This window comes from Elephantulus edwardii, unplaced genomic scaffold, assembly GCF_000299155.1.
Source record: "Elephantulus edwardii isolate Elephantulus edwardi_28Jun2011 unplaced genomic scaffold, EleEdw1.0 scaffold00097, whole genome shotgun sequence".
In the NCBI taxonomy this organism is placed as follows: Eukaryota; Metazoa; Chordata; class Mammalia; order Macroscelidea; family Macroscelididae; genus Elephantulus; species Elephantulus edwardii.
The window spans coordinates 2,942,043-2,965,102 of record NW_006399847.1 but is presented as its reverse complement, the minus strand read 5'-3'; the positions used below and the strand labels follow the sequence as shown (position 1 = coordinate 2,965,102).

Sequence of the window (23,060 nt, the reverse complement as noted above, 5' to 3'; positions counted from 1 at the left end):
AGGAACAACACTAGAAGTCCTAATCCACAACATAAACAGTCTTCCCAGTATCCTGGAAAAGCTACAACCAGGAGAAGATAACATAGATGAATGGGACCTCCTAAGAAAGAGGTAAATGTCTTTTATGAAACAGAAAATAAGCAAAGTGGGTATGAAAGCGATGGGGAACAATGGCATGAAGTGTCTTGAATCTTTACCTTAATGTTAGTACTTATGATATATCTTACACAGTTTTAGATGAAGTTGTTATGTACCATTGAGTTAGAACCAACTCTTAGCCGACCCGCCAGCGAGTTTTCAGAGGCTATAAATCACATGTGAGGAGACTGTATCTTTCTCCCGCAGAGCAGCTGCTGGGTTTGTACTGTGTGCCTTTGGGATGATAGCACCACTTTTTACCATTAGGCCACCAGAAGAAAAGGGCTTATGTCTAAGACAGAGTAAAATTTCCCCTTAAGGTTTTCCAAGGTTATGAATCTTTATGGAACCCTTCTTCAGCAGGATGCCAGTAGATATGAACCACCAACTTTTCATTTAGCAGTTCAGTGTTTAATCTACTGGGCTCCTTTCTTACTACGTATCTCTCATTGCTCTTGATCTGGAACCAACTCATAACTGACCTTAGAGCGGGTTTTCAAAAGACTGGAAATCACACAGGAAGAGATTGTTTATCATTCTGCTCAGAGTCGCTGATGGATTCAAAGCATCAGAGAGGTGCCACCTATATTAGTGTACAACACCCTATAGCCTTCACCAGCAGAGCTTCTCTTCTTACTACATAGCAGTTACCAAAAGGAATCCAAACATGTGCTTAGCTACCTTCCCAGACAATAGTAAAGCAAGACTTTACATTACCAAATGTAAATACAGCAAAAGCATTTGGCTGTGTGGATCATAACAAATTATGGCTAATATTGAGAAGAATGAGATTTCTAGAATGCTTAATTGTGCTCATGCAAAACTTATACCTAGACCAAGAAGCTATTGTACAAACAGAGCAAGGAAACACTGTTGTAGTTGTTCTTGTTGTGCTGTTGAGTTTCTTGTGCCTCATAACAACCCAATGTACAACAGGCCTGAAACCTGCTCTATCCTGTGCCAACTTTACTGTCTCCAACATTCCCAACCTTATTACCCCAATCACTGTATCAATCCATCTCATCCATGGTCTCCCTCTCTTTCTCCATCCCTCCACCTTCCCAAGCATGATGTCCCTCTCCAAGGACTGGGGCTCTCCTTACAACATGCACAAAGTATGTCAGACGAAGCCTCAGAATTCTTGCCTCCAAAGAGCAGCCTGGCTTCACCCTCTCTAGGACAAACTGTTCTCCTGGTAGTCCATAGTATATTCAACACTCTTCTCCACCACCATAGCTCAAAGGCATCAATTCTCTTTCGGTCATCCCCAGCTCTCTGACACATAGCAAACAATTCTGAAGACTATGGCCTGGATTAGGCTCACCTTAGTCTCCCAAAATCATTGCCCACAAGTACTCTGGAGAGGTCCCTGACAGCAGATTTTCCCAGTGCAGTTATTCTTTTGATTTCCTGACTGCTGGTACCAAGTATGTTGATTGCGGAGCAAAGCAAGCTAAAGCTGTTAATAATTCAGTCTCTTTACCATCTCTCATAATGCTGCCAATCGCCCCAATGGTGAGAATCTTTGTTTTCTTGATGTTGAGCTTCAATCCATATTGAAGGTTGCAGTCCTTGATCTTCTGCAGCAAGCACTTCAGGACCTTCTCAGTTTCAGTAAACAGGATTGTGTTATCTGCATAACACAGGTTGTTGATGAATCTTCCTCCAATCCTGATGCCACATTCCTCTTCATACAGCCCAGCCTCCTGAATGATCCGTTCTGCATACAGAAAGTACAGAAAAAGGTACAGAGACAGAATACATGCCTGGTGTACATCCTTCCTGATTTGGAACCATGCAGTGTCTCCTTGCTCTGTTCTGACAACTGCCTCCTAGTCCAAGTATAGGTTTTGCATAAGCACAAGCAAATGTTCTGCGATTTCCAGTCTTCTCAGAGTCAGCCACAGTAATTTATTTAAAATTAAGAAAAGTGTGTGTCAAGGTTGTATCCTTTTCCCATAACTATTCAATCTGTATGCTGAGCAAATTATTCAAGAAGCTGGACTCTATGAAGAAGGATGATACCAGGATTGAAGGAAGACTCCTCAACTATTTACATTGTGCAGACGACGCAGCCTTGCTTGCTGAAATTAAGGAGAACTTGAAACACTTGCTGCAGAATATCAAAGAATACAGCCTTATGGATTGCATCACAATGTCAAGAAAACAAAAATTCTCACCACTGGACTAATAGGCAACATCATGACAGATGGAGCAAAGATTGAAATCGTCAACAACTTCATCTTACTTGGATCCACAATCAACACCCTTAGTACTAGCACTCAGGAGATCAGGATACATGCTGCATTGGGAAAATCTGTAATCAGGGACCTCTCCAAATTATTGAGGAACAATGATGTCAGTTTGAGAACTAAAGCGTGCTGATTCAGGCCGTGCTCTTTTCATTCAGTTGCTATGCATCTCAGAGCTGGACAGTGAGTGAAGTTGACAGAAGAAGCCTTTTGAGCTGTGGTATTGAAGAGCACTGAATATCCCATGAACTGCTAAAAGAACAGATACGTCTTGGAGAACATACAGCCAGAGTACTCCTTCAAGGCAAAGGGGATAAAGTTTATTCTCACAAACTTTAGGCATGTTGCTAGAAGAGACTGTTCCTTGCAGGAAGACATCATACTTGGAAAGGTAGAGGTTTGGTGAAATAGAAGTAGATCCTCAACCATATGGGATGACACAGTGACTGCAGCAATGGGCTCAGATATGGCCAAGATTTTGAGATGGCACAGGATAGGACAGAGTTCAGATCTGTTGTTCAGAGTCACTATGAGTCATACTCAACTTGATGGCACCTAACCACAATGTAAAAGACTGTGAGAATAGCAATAGCAACATCTGACTTTCACTAAGTTCACAAGTAGAAAGATAACAGAGCAAAACTAATTCCTGTGCAGTCAGATATGCCTCTACACTTTCATACCATCTTCTATTGATTCTAACACCAACTGCCCTTCCCTGTGGTGCTTATTACCTCTTCTACATTCAATAATCCATTGCAGTGGCCACACAGAACTCACAGACATTACTCACAATTAGTAAGTTAGTTAGGGAACTAACAGATTATTATTTAAGTACAAGAAAACTTCTACAGCTTCAGTCAAGACCTTTGCAGATGTACTGAAAGTCGTACCTCTCCCTCACCCTTTGATTGTGTGGCATTCTTCTGTCCTGCTGAGGAAAGTACTACAAAGCTCTTAGCTCTGCCAATTACAACCCTACTTTGCCTGTAAGCCTAGGCCTGAAGGCACGCAGTTCTAGCTCCATGAGTTGTGAACTCACAACTCTGTCTCACACCAGTCTCTGGTTCTCTGTTGCTGCTCTGCCACCACCACAATTACTGTCCATTCTTGTTCCATCACTGCCATCATCTACTCTCAAGCCATCTTCACCATCTTGCGCTTCCTCCCCAGAGTTTCTCTTTCTCTGCTTCACAGAGATCTCAGGTCCAAAAGACCCACTGTACTTTATGGTTCTTTCTTCTTGATGGCAGTGAGATTGTGGTTTTCTGCCTCCGGGATAGCTCACCTTAAGCCTGGTAGGACGAGCTGGCAAAACGGACCAATCCCATATTAGCATTTAACACATCTTATTTATATGGTCCCCAGAGGTTCCCATTTACCTTATTATATTACTAGCAAACTATCCATTCTCCTTGGTAGGCTACAAACACCTCACATCTGTATGGTCCTGTTTAGTTATGTGGTGAAAGTAACAGAGAAAATGGCTTAGAGAAACCATATCAAAGGAGGAACTACAACCCATATAACATGGTCAGAAACTGTTTTCCTGTTTCTACTGGCTTTGATTCTAAATTATCACAATGTGGGTAAATGATAGCACAGTTAGAAAAGAGCATGTTGGGAAAACAAGCTGGGCTTTATGAAGAAGAATATGGCATTTGGGTTGTAGGGAGATTCATCAACAACCTGTCTAATGCAGATGACCTGTCTTGCTTGTTGAAAATGAGAACTTAAAACACTTGCTGCAGAAAATCAAGATCTACAGCCTTGTGGGGGGTGGGGGGGGTGGAAATCCTCACCACTAGGCCAATAGGGTAACATCATAATAGATGGGGGAAAATGTTGAAACTGTCAACAACTTCATCTTACTTAGATCCAAAACCAACACCCTTGGAACCAATAGTCGGGAGATCATGAAACATATTGCACTAGGAAAACCTGCTGTCAGGGACCTCTCCAGAATACTGAAGAACAGTGATATCCGTTTGAAGACTAAGATGCACCTGAAATAAGCCACAGGGGTTTTTTTCTAATCACCTGCTGTGCATCTGAGAGATGGACAATGAATAAGGGTCACAGAAAAATCTATACCTTTGAGCTGTGGTGCTGGAGAAGAGTGCTTTGGAGTATGGACTGCCAAATGAACAAACAGATGTGTCTTGGAGAAAGTGCAACCAGAATATTCCTTAGAGGCAAGGATGACAAAGCTTCATCTCACATATTTTGGGCATGGGAGGAAAGGCTATTCCTTAGAGAGGGACATCATGCTTAGAAAGGTAAAGGGTTAGCAAAAAAGACGAAGACCCTCAATGAGATGAATTGAAACACTGCCTGCACCAATGGGCTCAAGTGTGTCAGGGATGACAAGGATGGCACAGGACAAGAACAGGGTTCAATCTGTTGTTCAAAGGGTAGCTAGGAGTTATACTCAACTGATAGCACCTAACAACAACTAACATCTATATATAATATTTGATCCATTTAATTTCAAAATATTTCTTTTGCACTTAACTATATCTTCACTGTTCTAGGGAGCTGTGGTGGCTTAGTGGTAAAGAATTGTGCTGCCAACCCAAATGCAATTTTAATCCACCAGCTGCTGTGCAAGAGAAGATAGGCAGTTCCCTCCTGTATGATTTACTGCCTCTAAAAACCCTCTGGAGGGTCAGTTCTCACTTGATGGTACTCAATAACAACAACATATTTTACTAGGTTCAAAGGAGACTATGATGATAAAAAATAGTCTCGGTCTCTAGTCTCATGGAATTTACAGTCTAGGGTGGAAATAGACATTAATTAAATACAGAGATCAATTCCCTGAAAGAAAGAAAAAAAAAAGTTTGTTCTTTTGGGAACATTTAATGTAACAAGGAACTAATTTAGACACTTAGAAATTCTTCCAAAATAGAACATTTTTTAAAAACAATCATTTTAATTACATCATATGAATTAAAAATTTACATAGCCCTCTCTGCTGAGTGACTCTTCCATTCTAAACCCAACTGGAAATCAGGCTGGTTGAGAAGGCCTTAGATATTATTCATGTGTCTGGTATTTTGGTGTGAATGGCTCTGTTGTCTATGGCACTTATGAAGTGGTATCTCCAATATTGCCATTTTAAAACTTTCTAAATAGCAGCTTAGGCCCTTAGGGAATGTTCCAAGACTCAGAAAGTCTTACGGTCTGGCTTCAGACACTGGCAGAATATCACTACTTCCATATTTAATTGGTCATATTTGTCACACACATCTAAGGTAAATGACACAAACTCATTAAGGGGAAGAATTTCAAATTTGGGGCATGTTCAGTCAGCAATAATTCATTCCCTTGACACAAATCAATTATTTTCATTTCTCCCCAAGCAAAATAAATGTACCCCCAGCAAGCCCTCGGAAAATAGTTCAAGTTTACCATCTAGCTTTTAATCATCTCATTAATATTGAGATGCTAACATGTCTCCTTCAATGCAGTTCTCTAGTCCACTTTCCCCTCAATATGAAGACCTGTAAACTAAAAAATAAAAGTTATACAGTGGTGACACAGGGATGAAAGAGCCACAATAGACACTAATTTAAAAAGTGGAAAAATAGGAACCATACGGCAATCTCTGATCCACAACAATTTTTAAATTCACGTATTATGAGTTCTTTGGAGAACTGGCAATGTGTGGATAGGGGTACTCTAGTGGTATAGTCTGTAGGAGTTGTGCTAACTAACCCAAAGGCCACACACCTCTACTGGTTCAAATCCAGCAGCGGCTCTAAGGGAATCAGATAGGCAATTTCCTCCTATTCTATTTATATCCTTGGCAATTGGAAGGAGGGTCAGCTGTGAGTCAGTTCCAGCTTAACAGAAATTAATTTGAGTTTCAGAGTTTTATGACCAAAGCCCAGGCCTGGTCTCTGGAAAAGATTCTCTGAAGTTAAACCTTCTAAGATACCTCATTTTCCAACCCATAGAACTTTGGGGCCATTTTGTTGTTGTTTTCCATCGAGTTAGATCCAACCCATACCTAACCCTCCAGCAGGGGCACTAAATTGCACTGGAGGAGATTGTCCATCCTTCTCCCATGAAGCAGCTGTTGGTTTCAAACCTTTGGGATTGCAGAGCAGCTTCTTACCCCGCGAGGTCACCAGAACTCCCTCTTTAAAGTGCTAAAAAGCAAGGGTGTAACTTCAAAGATGAAGGTGCACATACCCAAACCCATAGTATTTTCAAGTGCTTCCTATGCATGTTTAAGTTGAAAAATGAGTAAGGAAAACTGAAGAATTGTTGCTTTTTAATTGTGATGTTTGCAGAGTATTGAATGTACCATGGACTGCCAAAAAAACCAAACCAAACTTCCCTAAGGTGCCAGAGTACACCTTAGAAAGAAGGATAGTCTGACTTTGTCTCACATATTTTGGGCATGTTATAAGGAGAGCTTCCACGCTTGGAAGCAGGAGTGGCATCCACTTCCGAAATGGCTTGCCTCTGGAAACTCTATGAACAATGCTCAGGCCTTTCGTTCATAGGGTCGCTATGAGTAGTCTACAACTCGACAGCACCTAACAACAACAACATATAAGGAGATGTTTTCAAGCTTAGAAAAGTAGAGGGTCAGCAAACAGGAGAAACCCCTTAACAAGATGGATTGAAGCAATGGAGGCAACAACAGGGTGTGAGCAGAGACTGAGTGTGGTGCAGTAGAGAGATCATTCAAATGGATTTCCTCGCCATTTGCTTTTACTTGCTTTTTACTTACCACCACATGGGTAGGTCAGGCAATGTTAATAATGTGAATACTGTAAATAACACTTACTGTGTATTGTTGTTATTATGTGCCTGAGTCGCCTGCAACTCATAGCAACCCTATGCACAAGAGCTCAGAACCCTTCTCTGTCCTGAGCCAGTCTTAGTATCTTCTGCATATCTAACCTCAATACCACAGATACTGTGTCAATCCATTTCCTTCAGGGTCTTCCTTTCTTGTTAATGAGTCTTCCTCATTAAAGCCCAGCTTCCCAGATAATCTGTACTGCATATAGTACAATTGAAAAGGTATGAAGGCAGAACACACTCCTGATGGAGACTCTTCCTGATTTTAAACCATGTAGTTTTTCCTTGCTCTGTCCTGGTAATTACCTCCTGGTCCAAGTATAAGTTTCACATGAGCACAATCAGGTGTTCTGGGATTCCTATTCTTCTTAAAGTTAGCCACAATTTGTTGTGCTCCACAGTCAAATGCCTTCAAATAGCCAATGAAACACAGGTAAACATTTTTCTGGTACTCTCTGCTTTCGGCCAAGATCTATATGACATTGGCTGTGATGTCCCTAGGGCCACGACCTCTTCTAGCTTGTACTTCTGATAGTTCTCTCTGTCAATGTACTGTTCCAGTCATTTTTGGGTAATCTTTAGTAGGATTTTTCAAGCATGTGATATTAGTGATATTGTTCAATAATTTCCAAACTCTGTTAGATCACCTATTTTGGGAGTGGGAATAAATATGGATCTCTTCCAGTTGGCCAAGTAATTGTCTTCCAGATTTCCTATCACAACCTAGTGAGCACGTCTAGGGTAGTATCTGTTTGTTGAAATATATCAGTTGGTCTTCCATCAATTCCTGGGGCCTTGTTTTTTGCCAATTCCTTCAGAGCATCTTGAATTTCCTCCTTCATTGCCTCTTCATCATATATTGTTTCATGAAATTCTTTCGTCTCAGTTCTTTTTCACTGAGTACTCAGTGACTCTGTGTATTCCTTCCATCTTCTGTATTCATATGCATGGCCAAGGTTAAAGCTTTAATCTCAAAAGCACTGAGAAGTCATTGGAGGTTTTAGTAATGCTAAACTATGTTTTAGTATGAATTCTTTTAATCTGACCCTTTAAATTATTTTAGATCAACTAAAATTAATCCTTAGAGGAAAATAGTAGGAAAGATGGTAGAATAGTTTTGGAATTGGAGGGCTCCTGCAGATGATTTCTTGGTATTATTAGTGATTGACTCTGAGGTGCAGAACAATAAAGGACACTGTCTACATGTACTGCCCTCAGATCAGGAATTTGCTGCAGTAAAGATAGTGGGTTGAAACAAGAACCGTTTATTTTCTTTTCTTCTTAACTAATTTATTTTCAAATATTTCTGCAAAGTAAGAAGAACTAAGAAGAATGGAGTGCTGGGATTGATCTAGTGTGTGTGTGTGTGTGTGTGTGTGTGTGTGTGTGTGTGTGTTTATGTATATATATGTTCATGTTTATGTATGTACTGTGGCTTAGCTTGAACTCCAAGCAATCTGCTGTCAGCTCTTCACTGGATGGCGTCTACTGTGTGTTCCCCAATTCAACAGTGCAATGCAGAGCTTTATAACATTCTCACCACTCACCTCTTCTATTTTAAGATTTAAAATAAATAAATAAATAAATTCCTAACCTAAAATGCTTTGTATAAAATTAGTTGTAGAGCTAAATCTTATTAACTCTAGATTCCCACTATACTATAGTTATTCTGCAATAAAAAGGGATTTGGGATTTTAAAAGTATAAAACAGGAATGTCTATGTGGAGCTAATGAGTCATTAGTGCTTTTATTAAAATGATGCTTATAATTAGAGTTATAAAGTCAGCCTTTTACTTGTTAATTAATTTGCCTTTTCTCCTTCCTCAATAACTGCATTGTTGGCTTCACTCCACAATCAATCCCATCTGCCACAAGAACCTGTTTAGAGTTTAATGGTATCTTTTCATTTCAGTGACACTTGCTCACCCCATTTTTCACATAATAAATATGGATGAAAGAAATTAATATTCTGACTTATATATGAATATTCTATAGTTTGTGGGTGGAAATGGGTTTGCTGCTTAATAATCCAACTCCTTTTATTTGGCTCTGCCACTTGTATGTTTAGATAGCTGTTCTGCTTGTTCTAGAATGCCAAATCCACTAAGTTGTGTTGCTAGCTGATCATTGGTGTCTGCTATTTCCATGGGGTTCTATTTATAATGTATTTTTTGAATTACTGGCAAAATAATAATAGGTGCTGAACTTAGTAATAAATGGATAGTTCAATTATGTTATATCTCCTTTTGTGACTATCTCAGAAAATATTCTGAAGTCCAGTATTTTGTTCTCTGTACTGGGTGGAAAGAAACCTCTATGGACAGTACAGTGATAAGGACAGTACATCCCACCCTGCAAGAGCAGTTGCTAGAATTTTGGGAATTCAGGAGCCAGCTGTTAAGTACAACTGTTAATACACGTGAAGTGATATAGAAAGCTCCAGTTAGAGAAGTTATATTTGAAACAAAGGGAGTAAAGACATCATTTGTATTCAAATGCATGGTACAGTTTTTTGTCTTTTTTTAAACAGTATAACCCTTCTCCTACTGGTTTTCTATACTAGGGAATGTGTTATATGCAAAAATACAGTACTTAAAGTTCTTAATGTACTAATTCTTGAACTACAACCATAACCTTTTCACAATAAATTTCCTGGGAAAAGAATAGACTGGGATGCAACTCAGAATGATTTTGTCAAATCACAGTTGAAAGGCAAGTATAACCTGGCTGTGGATACAAGACTCAAGCCAAAATGAACAAAATCCTTCTGTGAGAATCAACTGGCTATGTAGAATTTGCTTTTAAAAGTACTATATATTCCATTATCCTTTAGTGTGCTAGACATCGTTTTTTTGTTAAGTTTTATAATATGCTTACTTTGATGTATACAATGCATTATTTTTTTTCCCTTAGAGAATCTGTTCTTAGTCATTTCCCATACACCGATAATTCTGCTGTAAAGATAAAATTTAGCATGTAACAAAATCTGCTTTTTCAGAATGTCAGTATGATCTACTGAAATCAGTGTGTGTGTGTGTGTGTTCATGCTGGTTCTAATTTTGTTTACCAGCATGGGAATCAGTTTGTTTCCATTTTTAATTTGAAACTATTCCAGTTCAATAGAGAACCAAAATTTCAACCAACTGAAACTAGCCTAACATGTCATGGCTATTAGAGAGCTTGTAAATTTTTTTTTCAACAACATGACTTATAAAAAAAAACTGTTTATATAAAATTACTATATCAAGTCAAACTTGTGTTAGTTTGGTATTTTTACCTCAAGGCCTCTGGTCCTTCAGTCAAGGGTAATACTAATATTTTCATGAACCCTTTTCCCTCTGGCCTGCAGGCTTTAGGTAAGATGAATACAGCAGGCTAAGAAAATTGCCTGAGGCCCAAACTACCCCAAGAAGAACACAGCATGATTTTTCACACACACACCCTCAGTCAGTCACCCTCAAATTATTTCCAGCTCATGGTGATCTTTCGAAGCAGATGCACAGACCCTCAAAAATGTAGTTAGCTAATGCTCAACTGCTAAACAAAAGGTAGGAGGTTCAAGTCCCCCAGAGGTTATTTGAAAGAAAGCATAGCAATTCCCTTCCTTAAAAAAATCAGCATTGAGAACTCTAAGGTGGTCCATTCCGCTCTGACACACATGGGGTCACCTGAGACTCCATGGCAACTGGAAATATGCTTCAATAGACATGCCATACCCACCCATCCAATGCTCTCTACACATGATACTGAATAGCAACCACTGATGCTGGACTCTCGTGTGAATTTACTGATCCGTTATAAGCATAATTTCTATTGAGTCCTGCTCAGACACACTTGGCCTTTGCCTCATCCACAAATATTCCCCTAATAGTGGAAAAATGTCCCAGTGGTTGTAGTGGTGGAATGAAGTTACCCACAAGGGCAGATTTTCATTTTTAAAACTGATGTTTTAGTTAAGTTCTTGAAATGCTGGGGGAAGCAATCCAGATGGGAAGCGTGCATGCTGTGAGACGCCTGGAAAGGGTGATTTGAGTCCACTCTATAACTGCCACTTTTTGTTTCTATTCAAGGTGTCATAAAACTGAGTTCTGCAGTCGAAGGTACGTTTTTTATAACCACAGCATCAATGATGTTTTGCTTCAGGGTTGCACAGCGTGGCTTTGTAGCTAGAAAGCTTATGTGGCAGTGGTGTTTCATGGCCATGTTCTAATTGCCAGTGATTGCCTCTCCATCCTGTGTTTCTCCTTGTTCTGGTCATTTTGCCACAAGTGTCTCACCTCCCCACCAGTGGCACCTACCCTGTTGGTGAGGGCATTCATTCTCAGGTCTGTTTCTGCTGCTTCTGGATGTGGTCACCACAGAGCCAGCTCTCTCCAGCAGGCCTTTGCTCCCCAACAGCCTTATCTGAATTAAAACACTGTCCCTAGGTTAAATCAGCTCAGTTACTCAAGAAGGCCTTACCCTGTACCCCAGCAGCATGCTCACCCAGGAGGCAGACAGGCGTCCAGAATCATGGCTTGAGGACAAGGTGAGAACGTCCAGTGTCTGAGGCATCTGACAAAGCTCAGATAGGTTCTTTCTACATGGGGTGATGCTCCACCAAAGGTAACTGTGGGGACCACCTCACCTTAGCTTTGTCCACAATGAGGAATAGCTGTTCCCTTTAGTTATGTGCTACAAAAGCTGATATGCAAAGAAATAAAGGAAAAGTAGAGCAGAGTATTGCTAAAAACCCCCAGAGAATGTTGGAAAAAAAAAACAAACCCACAACCTCAACTCTTTCTTTGAAATGATTAATTGGTTATAAAATTGATATCCTTACCCCCTCAGAATCCTACTTCCGGAACTAGAGAATATGTAATTTTCTCTCTTTGTGAGTTTCTGTGTTTGTTTTGGGGTGTGTGCGTGTGTGTCCTCGTTTACTGGGAGTTTGTCAGTCATGCTTCCGAGGTTTCTTCATACCCATTTAATCAGGGGAGGCTGCTTGGAAAAGGTGGTGGGCTTTAAGGTGAGTCTTCCCATTTAAAGGGAGATGTGGTTTGATGAAGGGCAATGCATGGCCAGTGGGTGGTGGGAAACAGCAGGGTGACACAGTGTGCTTCACTCCAGAGAAGTGATGCAGTTGGCTTTGAGTGTAAAGTTTGGGAGATGAGAGAGGACCTCGGGATTGTAGTCAGGGGACAGGGCAAGTCCAAAGTAGGTGCCAGCCCTCCTATGTGTCTGTATAGTCAAACGAAGTTGAAAAGGCACAATTTCTGGTGTCGTCCGCACAAAGCACACTGTCAGGAAGCTGTCAGAGGAATGTAAGAAGAGGCGCAGGCAGAGGGGAGTCCAGACCTTAGGGCTGACGGTCACAGGAAGTCAGGCCCTCTGCCCGTTAAAGGGGACATTTACTGAAAAACTCTGCAAGTCCCTTCTCTGCCTAAAAGTAGGAGCCACGGAAACTGAAGGGACCCTGAACGCGGCCTTGCTCGCAAGACACCCCTAGTGGCATCTTCTTCAACGCTGTGTCTGAGTTCATTATCTGCAGATAAGGCGGGGACCTTTTGATGTGTTATCAGGGAATGACTTTGAAGTCCCAGATTTACATAGCGTAGGTTAAGCCCCAGTTTTCACGGGCAAAAAGAGGGATAGAAACAAATTAAAATTAAAAAGCCACAAAAACCAAGAGAGTAAAATAATTTGAAAACAGCTGTTCTGCTAGAGGTTACGACTAAATGGCCCTGCTGCCTGAAGCTCCTACCTCCATCATGCTAGTGAAAGGAAAAGTGATTTCTGTTGTCCGAAGAGATGAGACTGAGGAGAAATGTGGCAGGACGCGGAAAACTCGCCTGCTGGCCCACCTGGATAGGGCTCTGCTGCGAGGACAGAGACCGCAGTGGGGACAGGAGGGACAGGGATCCACAAGAGGGACAGGGCCCCTTTGGATAGGCAGAGCTCCACAGGAGAGTCAGAGCCGCATAGGAGGGTCAGGGCCCACAGGAGGGACAGGGATCGACAAGGGGAGCGCTACAGGGGAGACAGTGACCCGCAGGCAGGACCATTGGCAGGGCCGCAGCTTTCTGGCTGAGCGCCTGGACTGGGGCTGGCTTGGCGCATGCGCCGTTACCTGGGGCAGCGCAGGTGCGGGGATGCAGGGATGGGGCGGCGTGTGGTCACTGCATGCATCTCGTGCATCTGGAATGCGGGGCTTTCTGGAGCATGCTCTATGGAATGCGTGTCGGATAAAACCCACCCACTGCCATCCGAGTGCACCCCTACCCATAGCACCCGGCAGACGTGATACAGCGACCCCAGGGGCTCCCCGCCTGTCAGTCTTAACTGGAGCTGACCGCCCGTCTTTTTACCGCGTTGCTGCTAATGGGTTCGAACTGCACTGGAACTGCTGTTACAGGGGTCATTGTGGGGGACCTTATCTCTTAAATAGACTGGAGCCTTATGTAGAAGCCCTGGTGAATGCATAGCTAATTACCATACCTGCTGGTTTCCATCTGCGAAAAGAATTCAAGGCAGCTTCCTGCAGTTTATCATTGAATATGCAAATCAGGGGAGGGAATACTTATTGGTCTTAATGGCATTAGTATGTCAGGTGGGGTTTTTAGGTTTGGGGTGGTTTTTTTTCTGTTCTCGTCTTTCCTTGTTTTGAGAAAGATCAGTTGTCAAAATCATAAGATCAATCACCGAAGATCCCTCCTAGAGTTTAGTCCTCACCCTTTCCTAAAGCAGCTGTCACCTTCAGCCTTCCTGAAGCTTCGAGTGAGCTTTGCACAGAAGCGATGCCCCTTTATATCGTGTTAATGGTGAGGTTAAATGCCCCCTGAAACGTTTAGAAACACACAAAAATGCTGTATTTTGCAAAGAGTAATCATTGAAACAACAATCGCTTGTTATGCATCAGAGAGTTGGACAATGACTAGGGAGGACAGAAGGAGAGTGGATGCTTTTGAGCTGTGGTGCTGGAGAAGGGTACTGAATGTACCCTGGACTGCCAGGAAAACAAACAGATCCATCTTGGAGAGGATTAAACCAAGCTGCTCCTTGGAGGCAAGGATTCTGGGGCTTCGTCTGACATACTTTGGACATGTTGCCAGGAGGGACGGGTCCTTGGAGAGGGACATCATGCTTTGGAGGTTGGAGGGACAGCGCAGGAGGGGAAGACCCTCTATGAGATGGATTGATTCGGTGACTGGGGTAATCGGGATGGGTGTGTCAGAGGCGGTGCGGTTGGCGCAGGATAGAGCAGGGTTTAGAGCTGTTGTGCATAGGGTCGCTATGAGTCGGAAACGCCTCGATGGCCCATAACAACAACAACAATAATCATTGAAAAGAATAAACACTGGAAGACATAGCTTATATCTATAATGCTTTACCCATAAAACTGATGAGCTCTACCTGGTTGAAGGTTGGCAATCCCAAACTGAGAAAATTGAGGTAAGGGATAAACATCTGGACTGAGATTTAGAGGAGTGCTAAGGAGAGAAAGAGTTTTCCTGTCAACAGTTTTGTAACAGAACCTTCCAAATTGCCCTTTTTAAAGATATTCCCCCTCTTGAAATTGGAGAAGGGAGGACAGGCAAATATTTCTAAAAGCCAGCTCCGCAGGCCTGCCTTGATGGAGCAGAAAGGGGACCGTAGGTGTGGGGAGCGAATTTCCCCGCGTGGGTGAGCTGCTCCTGCATCTACAGGCAGACAGCCTGCGGCCCTCTGCACACCCACGCAGGCAGACGTGTTGAAACAAGGTGGCAGGCCTGCAGGCAGGGAAGGAAAGGCTGCACGCAGGCCTCCCAGGGCGTGGACTGGGTAAGATTTGCCCTGTAGGTACCAAAGCCAAATGCATTGCCATCAGGTGGATTCTGACTCATAGTGACCCACTGGAGGAGCTGGCACTGTTCTGTGTCGTTTCCAAGAGTCGTTTTGGCTGAAGCAAACTGCCACATCTTCTCCCGTTGTGGAGCCGCTGGTGGGTTTGAATCCACAGGCAAGCGTTTAACCGTTACCACCAGACCTGCTTACCTTGTGGGTGAAAACCCTGAATGTACCAAACTGATAACATTTTCTTTCCCATGCCTGTACTGAGCAAGTGGGGGTTGGCTTCTTGCAGAGGAGTTCATGCCTTTGAAATGAGGACAGATGGGACTTAGGAGGCTCGGAGATGACCTTCTGAGCTTGCCCCAATTTCTGTCTCCCTTCAAGTGCAGCACTGGGCCTTTATCCCTTAGGCAGGAGAGGGAAGACTTGTGAGTGAAGAGTAAATTTCACTGTTTCATGAGCCTCATAACAAAACTCCTCTGGCTTAGTGGTCTTTTCCTTTGTTCTTGTCACACGACATTTATTCAAGCCTTGTTCTTGCCTCCTCACCAGAAGAGCTCCTCAGCATCAGCCCCCATGAAAGCAGGGTGTTGAGGACTGTGGCCACATCCAAGGGGCTTAGTCACCTGCACTGATAAGTGTCAGCCATCATCAATACATCAAAGTCAGAGCTGCTTCTCTGCTAGGATGTGCTACTGTCTGACCTCACGAGTACCCTGAGGGCTCAGAGACACAAGTGTGTTGCATAAAAAGTCCCTTTTCAAGAATAGGACATGTGATATATCCAAAAATACCCAAAGTCCTTTTAACATCTTTAATGTATCCCAAATGTATTGATACCTTTCCCTTTCTAAGATGCTGGTCTGTGTGAAGGAGCACACAAGCCTGTTCCTGTGTATGTGTATGCATGTACACATGTGCAGTGCACGGTGTGTGTTTGAGGAAAAATATTACCCATTCATTGTGGATCTGTAAAATGGGATAAACTCATTTAAACAAAAAAACTCACTAAACAAAAGAGTCTAGCGCCTAAAGAACAATAGTCTTCACTGGGCCATTGTTTGACTTAAAGGAGACTTTTTTACTATTTAGGTGCCTTGAGTCAACCCTAACTCATAGTAACCCCAGGTACAACAGATCTAAACCTTGCCTATGATAGTTTATTTAAATTTTCCAAGATATGTACATTTTGCGTATTTCAGCATTGTTACTGTTACTATCCATTATGAATCTATTCTTTTTTTACGTAAAGCATGGTACACAACTTGCTTTTTTGGTTGACATTATTTCTTGTTTGTATTTCCATAGACAACACCCTAATTGTGTTTGCAACTACATAATATTCCACCTTGTTGTTATGAGCTGTTGAGTTTGAAGCAACTGATGGGTGGCCCTCCAGCAGATTTTCAGAGGCAGTAAGTCCCACAGGAGGAGACTGCCCATCTTTCTCCTACAGGGCAGCTGGTGGACTCAATCTGCCTGCCTTTAGATTGGCAGCACAACTCCTTACTCAATATGCCTTGTAGGGCATCATAGTTTTTATTCATTTAACCAGTTTCCTCTTTGCTACACATGAGAAGCTTCCCAATTTTTCACCATTTCAAGCAGTACTTTACTAAATGATCTTATGTGCACATCATTTGTATGTCTTCAGAATAAATTCCTAGGAGTGAAGCTACTGAGTCAAAGACTGGATTAGAGAAAAACACCACGAGCCCTAAAGTGACATTTATGGTTTCCATCATTTTATTGGCTACAGCTGGTCATGTGATCTCATAAAACTGTCAAGAAAACCTAGAAGCACAGTTTTCTGTGTTTCTGGAAGGAGATAAGAACACAATTTTGGTGGCCATTAGTTCTGTCCACCACAAGGAGTACTCACCAGCTCTGTTGGTACACAGCCTCGACAACAAACTATGATCACACTTTCAGGGTACAACCCATAGTACGTTTCTTATGAATTCTATTAAGAGTATTTTAAGACCCATTTGCATTTCTTCTTCAATAGATTGTCAGTTCATACCCTTTATCACTTTAGGAGCACTATTAGTTCCCCCTACTGATTCATTTAAGATCTCTCCATATAATAGCAAAAAACACTTTTATTTATAAGAATAGCTTTTTCCTCAGTTAGTATTTGTCTTTTTGCTTGCTTATGGTATTTCTTTCATATACAAATCATAGCCACATACATATTATTTGTTGTTGCTAGTTTCTGCCATGTCAATTCCAACTCATAGGGATCCCAAGTGGAGCAAATGGTTAAATGATAGACACCTAACTGCTTTGCAGTTCACACCCACCCAGAGGCACCTTAGAAGAAAGGCTTGCCTGTCTGCTCTGAAGGGTGATCTGCTTTGGGAAAGCCCTGTGGGGTGCTCCTACATGAGATTACCTGAAACAGTCATCTTGCCTATGAGAAAATAGAAAAGGTCCCACATTTCCTTTTAAACATTTTGTAATCTATCCTGGAAATAACTTTATTTGATAAAGATTTCCCTCATTCTTTGTCAAGAGAGCACAGTACTCAATTTTGAAAATGCATTACAATTTATTCAACCAGTCTCCTACAGATGCACAATTTAGGCTGTTTCCATGATTTTGCTGTTACAAATAACACTACAGTGAATAACTTTGAGCTTATGTTGGTTTGTATTGGGGGAAGCACAGCTTCAGAATAAAGTCCTAAAATGTCATTGCTGGGGCAACGGGTGCAAGCACGTGTTGCCTTGCTTGAGACTTTCATAACTTTTTCATACCACTTTGCTTTCCACCAGTGGTGCATAAAAATGCCTCTTTTGGAATTTCAAATAATTAAGAACAAGGGAGGATAATATTTGTAAGATGTGAAGACTTGTGATAATTCACCCAGAAGTCCCTGGATGGGACAGCCACCAAAACGTTGGTAGTTAGAGTGTTTGGTGGTTGGAGTGCACAGAGAGGCCCCTTAGAAGAAATGTCTGGTGATGGACTTGTGAGAAATCAGCCACTTGAACCCCTGTGGTGTGCACTGATACTATGACACATGCAGGGCCATCGATGGCAATTGGTTTGTACCTGATGAGAGTGGTGATAATCATTAGAAGAAGTGGCTCTAAAGCAAAGGAAACTATGGAGCTGCTCAGATTGAAGCAGGGGTCAAGTGTTTGGCTCTCAGCTGGGAATATTCTTTACATCTGCAGGACAGCGGAGGCTGGGGAAAGTGGGCACCACAAAAGGCCCAGGTTCTGTGCTCCCACCACCTCGGCACAGCAGGGCAGTAATGCCAAAGGAGCGAGGCTGGTTCACTGGGTCAGGTTTTGTCACCTTGGGCATTTAGCCAGTTTCCATTACTTGTTCTACTAAATTCCCTTTCAGACTTGCATTGAGGGTGCCTGCTGCAGGTCTTAGTTGCAGTAAAAGCCTTTGGAAGATTGTACCCTATTACTGTGTGTTAGATAGAATGATGGTTTTAATTCTGGGAGTGGGCAGTTCTGCATTGCTTGGCTCAGAAATCAAAGATTTCAGCTTTTGGTGTGAGGTCCCAGTATGAGCAGGTAATGAGCTGATTCCTCAGTTAAGAACCTTTCTTAACTCTGAGAACTGGGTAACATAGCTCTTAGTCAAGAACCAACCAGTTACCTTAGAGTCACTTCCAGTTCATTGTGAATACAGGAGTGGCAGAGTAAACATGCAGAGTAGACACGTGGTGCTTTTTAAATAGACTTCCAGGCCGTTTTTCTAGGACACCTACGGACAGATTCAAACCTTCAGCCTATAGGTTAGCATTAAAAAGAGAAACCATTAGCACTCTGGGTGACTTTTAGCCAAAGCAGGCTTGGGTACGTGCCAGGTTGCCCTATTTTTTCCTTCTGTATATCTATTTCAAAAACAGTTTGAATTGTGGTGTTGGCCAAGAGCATTGAATAGACTTCCAAAGAATAAACAAATCTATCTGTCTTGGAAGAAGTACAACCAAGGTTCTCCTTAGAGAGTAGGATGATGAAACTGCCTCATATTCATTGGGCATGTTGTCGCGAGGGGCCATTCTTTGGGAAAAGACATCAGGCTGGGAAAGGCGGAGATGCAACAATAATCAGCAAAACCCAGGCCAATTGAATCTAATATTATACTTTAAAAAAATAATTCATCAGGATCAAATATACCAGATATGTAAGAGATGAAAGATTTATACAAAGAAAACTACCAACTACTATTAAAAACCACTGCTATTTTCTTCTTATTCTTCTTTTAGTATTCTTATCAGGTATGCAGGGATGATTTAGCACTAGTTTAACCCCCTGCATAAATAAAGCTAAGAACCACATCATTGTCTCAATTGATGCAGAAAAGTCAATTGACAAAATATAATCATTCTTTCCTGATAAAAACTCTGAGCAAAGTAAGTATATAAGATAAATTTCTCGACATAATCAAAAGCCCATATACAGAAACAATGGCCAACTTTATTCACAATGGAGAGAGAGTGAATGCATTTTTCTTGTGAACTGGAACCAGACAAAGATGCTCTTTATCACCACTACTATTCATTATTGTATTGAAAAGTCTTAGCCAGACCAATTTTCCAGGCAAGAAAATAAAAGACATTAGAACTGGCAAAGAGGAAAAACGTTTGCTCTTTGCCAATTATATGATCCTACATATAGAAAATCATAAAGACTTGGCAAGAAAATTACTGAAACTAATTGACTGATTCAGCAAAGTAGGAGGGTACATAAAAAAAATCATTTGGATTCCTCTATAATAACAAAGAGAACTCTGAAAAGGAAATAAAGTAATATCATTTACAATAGTTACTCAAAAGATAAAATATTTAGGAATAAATCTAGCCCGATATATAAAAGTACAAAGAAAACTAAAAAATAATATGACAAGAAATCCTAAGAGACCTACGTAATTGGAATAATGTATCACATTCATTAATTGGTAAGAAGCTGAGCTTCAATTCAAAGGCACATGATTCAAATCCACCAGCTGCTCCGTGGAAGAGGAATGAGCCATTTCTTCCCATGTAATTAACTGCCTCTGAAAACCCACTGGAGGGTCCGCTATGAGTAGATTCTGACTCAACAGTACACAACAACAACAACATTAATTGTAAAAATTATGATTACAATGTAATCCTGATCCAGAGCCCATCACTGTTCTTTAAGATGGAAAAAATAATCACAAGTTAAATGGATAGGAGAGTTCAGATAAACAAAGTGATAGTGAAAAAGGAAAACAAAGCAGGAAGCTTTATAGATCCTAATCCTACACAGTAACTATAATCAGAAAAGAGTGGTACTCTAGTACGGGGCAGACATATAGACCAATGGAATAGAACTGAGAACCTACAAGTAAATCTATCCACCTATGGACAGTTGCTCTTTGAAAAATATTAAACCCACGGAGTGACAAAGACAGCCTCTTTAACGAATGGTGCTAGCAGAACCTTATATCTATTTGCAGAAAATTGAAGCAAAATTTATAGCTCATATCATATACAAAACTAAGTCAAGAGGGATCAAAGGCCTAAGACAAAACCAAAAACTGTAAAGATAATTTTTAAATTACAATTTTAAAATGAGGGCAAATTTAGGCACCTTAATGGATTATCATATATAATTGAAAATGTAAAATCATTCTGTTGCAGCAGCCATAGAAGTACAGCAGCACCTCCCAATGTACTACCCCAGGGCCACCCAGGGCGCTTGGCCACCCCAGGTCCATGAGCCCCCTGCAGGGCCATGCCTCCCCCCCCAGGGCTATGGGTTACCCATGGCCATGGGCCACCCCAGGTCCATGGGTTACCCTAGGGTCATAGGCCTCAGCAAGGGCCACAAAGTAACCAAGAATGGGAGCAAGCTGAGGCACAGCCACCACCACAGGCACCTCACCAAGCACACCAAGTTCGTGAGGGATATAACCATGAGGTGTGTGGCCTAATACCTTACCAGTGTCATGCCATGGAGCTGCTCAAGGTATCCAAGGATAAGTGATCCCTCAAATCCATCAAGAAAAGGATGGAGTCACACATGAGTGCCAGAAGGAAGCAAGAACTTAGCAATGTCTTGGCCACCATGAGAAAGGCAGCTTCCAGGAAGGACTGAGGGCGCCCCACTGTCCCCCAAAGCCCTCACCCATCTGATGTAATAAAATGAAATAAATAAAAAAATAAAAAGAAAATATCAAATCAGCAGAGGATAAACAATTGAAACCTCCTAAAAATTAAATCCTTATGTGCATCAAAAGACTTCTTTGAAAAAATAAAAATAGAATCTATAGACTGAGAAAGAATGTTTAGCAATCAAAAACAAGGGACTAATATCCAAAATTTATAGAAAACTCCAACAACTCAACAAAAGAAAAACAAACAACCCAGTGACTAAATAGGTTGTTATTGTGTGTCTTCAAGTCAGAACCAACCCATAGCTGACCCTCCAGTGGGTTTTCAGTGGCAGTTAATCCTAAGGGAGGGGATTGCCCATCCTTCCCCCTCAGATGAGCTAGTGAGTTCGAACTCTGTGCCCTTCAAGATTCCAGGGCAGCATCTTACCACTAGGCCAACAGAACTCCCTCATTAGCAATTAGAAAGATGCAAAACCAACAGTGAGATATCATCTCACCCCAGCAATAATAGCAAAGTTCAATAAGACAGCCACCTATAAATGTTGATGCTGTTAGGTGCCATCGAGTCAAGTACAACTCATAGCTATCCGATGAACAATAGATCTGAACCCTGTCTTATTACCATCTTCACACCTCCTGACACCTAGAGCCCATTGAAGCAGTCATTATGCCAATTCACCTGGTCGAGAGTCTTCCTCTCCTTCGCCGACCCTCCTCCCTTCCAAGCATCATGCCCCTCTCCAAGGAATAGTCCCTCCTATCAACATGTCTGAAGTATATAAGGTAAAGTCTCACCATCCTTGCCTCCAAAGAGCACTCTGACTGCACTCTCTCCAAGACATATTTATTTGTTCTTTTGGAAGTCCATGAGACTTGTTTCACTTAACAGATGCAGACTTGGATGTTCTCACCAGTCTATGCCAGAAAATGTGGAGGACAGCCACCATTGGAAGAGGTCCATATTAGTTCCCCTACCCAAGAAAGGTGTTCTAACTGGATGTGGAAACTATCGAACAAATATCGTTATTATCATGTGCAAGCAAGATACTGCAGAAGATCATTATAAAACAGAACAGTACATAGACAGGAAACTGCCAGAAACTCAAGCAGGATTCAGAAGAGGCTGTGGCACCAGGGATATCATTGCTGATGTCAGATGGATTCTGGCTGAAAATAGAGAATATTAGAAGAATGTTTATTTGTGCTTTATTGACTATACAAAGGTATTTGACTGTGGATCATAACAAGTTGTGGCTGACACTGAGAATAGAAATCCCAGAGAACTTAAATGTGCTCATGCAAAACATACCTGGGACCAGGAGGCTGTGTGTCACCAGAGCAGGGAAACATTGCATGGTTTAAAATTAAGAAGGGAGTACATTAGGGCTGTATTCTCTCTCCATACCTTTTCAATCTGTGTGCTAAGCAAATTATTCGAGAAGCTGGACTCTATGAAGAGGAATGTGGAATTAGGATCAGAGGGAGACTTATCTCTGTATTATGCAGATGACACAACCTTGCTTGCTAAAAATGAGGAGGACTTGAAGTACTTGTTACAGAAGTTCAAAAAATGCAGCCTTCAATATGTATTGCATCTCAATTTCAAGAAAACAATGACTCTTACCACTGGACTGATGGGCAACATCTTGATGGATGGAGAAGAGATTGAAACAGTCAACAACTTCCTTTTACTTGGGTCCACAGTTAACACCCTTGGTACCAGCAGTCAGGAAATCAGGAGCTGTATTGCACTGGGAAAGTCTGCAGTTAGGAACCTCTACAAATTACTGAGGAGTAATGATAAGCTTGAAGACTAAGGTGTGTCTGATTCAGGCCGTGGTTTTTCCGGTCACTCGCTATGCATCTGAGAGTTGGACAATGAATATGGATTACAGAAGAGGAATTGATGCCTTTGAGTTATTGGAGAAC

General features: G+C 41.7%; 1 protein-coding gene across 8 annotated transcripts in view; it reads left to right on the top strand.

Moving 5' to 3' along the window:
- The window catches only part of DLGAP1 (discs, large (Drosophila) homolog-associated protein 1), a 542,994-nt gene that overhangs the window by 356,711 nt on the left and 163,223 nt on the right, over nucleotides 1–23,060 (top strand). For 4 of the 8 annotated variants that reach the window (XM_006891398.1, XM_006891400.1, XM_006891396.1 and 1 more), the window contains exon 5: nucleotides 11,282–11,311. The exons of the other annotated variants lie outside the window; for them this stretch is intronic. In XM_006891398.1, the coding sequence (XP_006891460.1) occupies nucleotides 11,282–11,311 (30 nt within the window). The remainder of the gene's footprint in view (nucleotides 1–11,281; nucleotides 11,312–23,060) is intronic. 8 annotated transcript variants of the gene reach the window in all.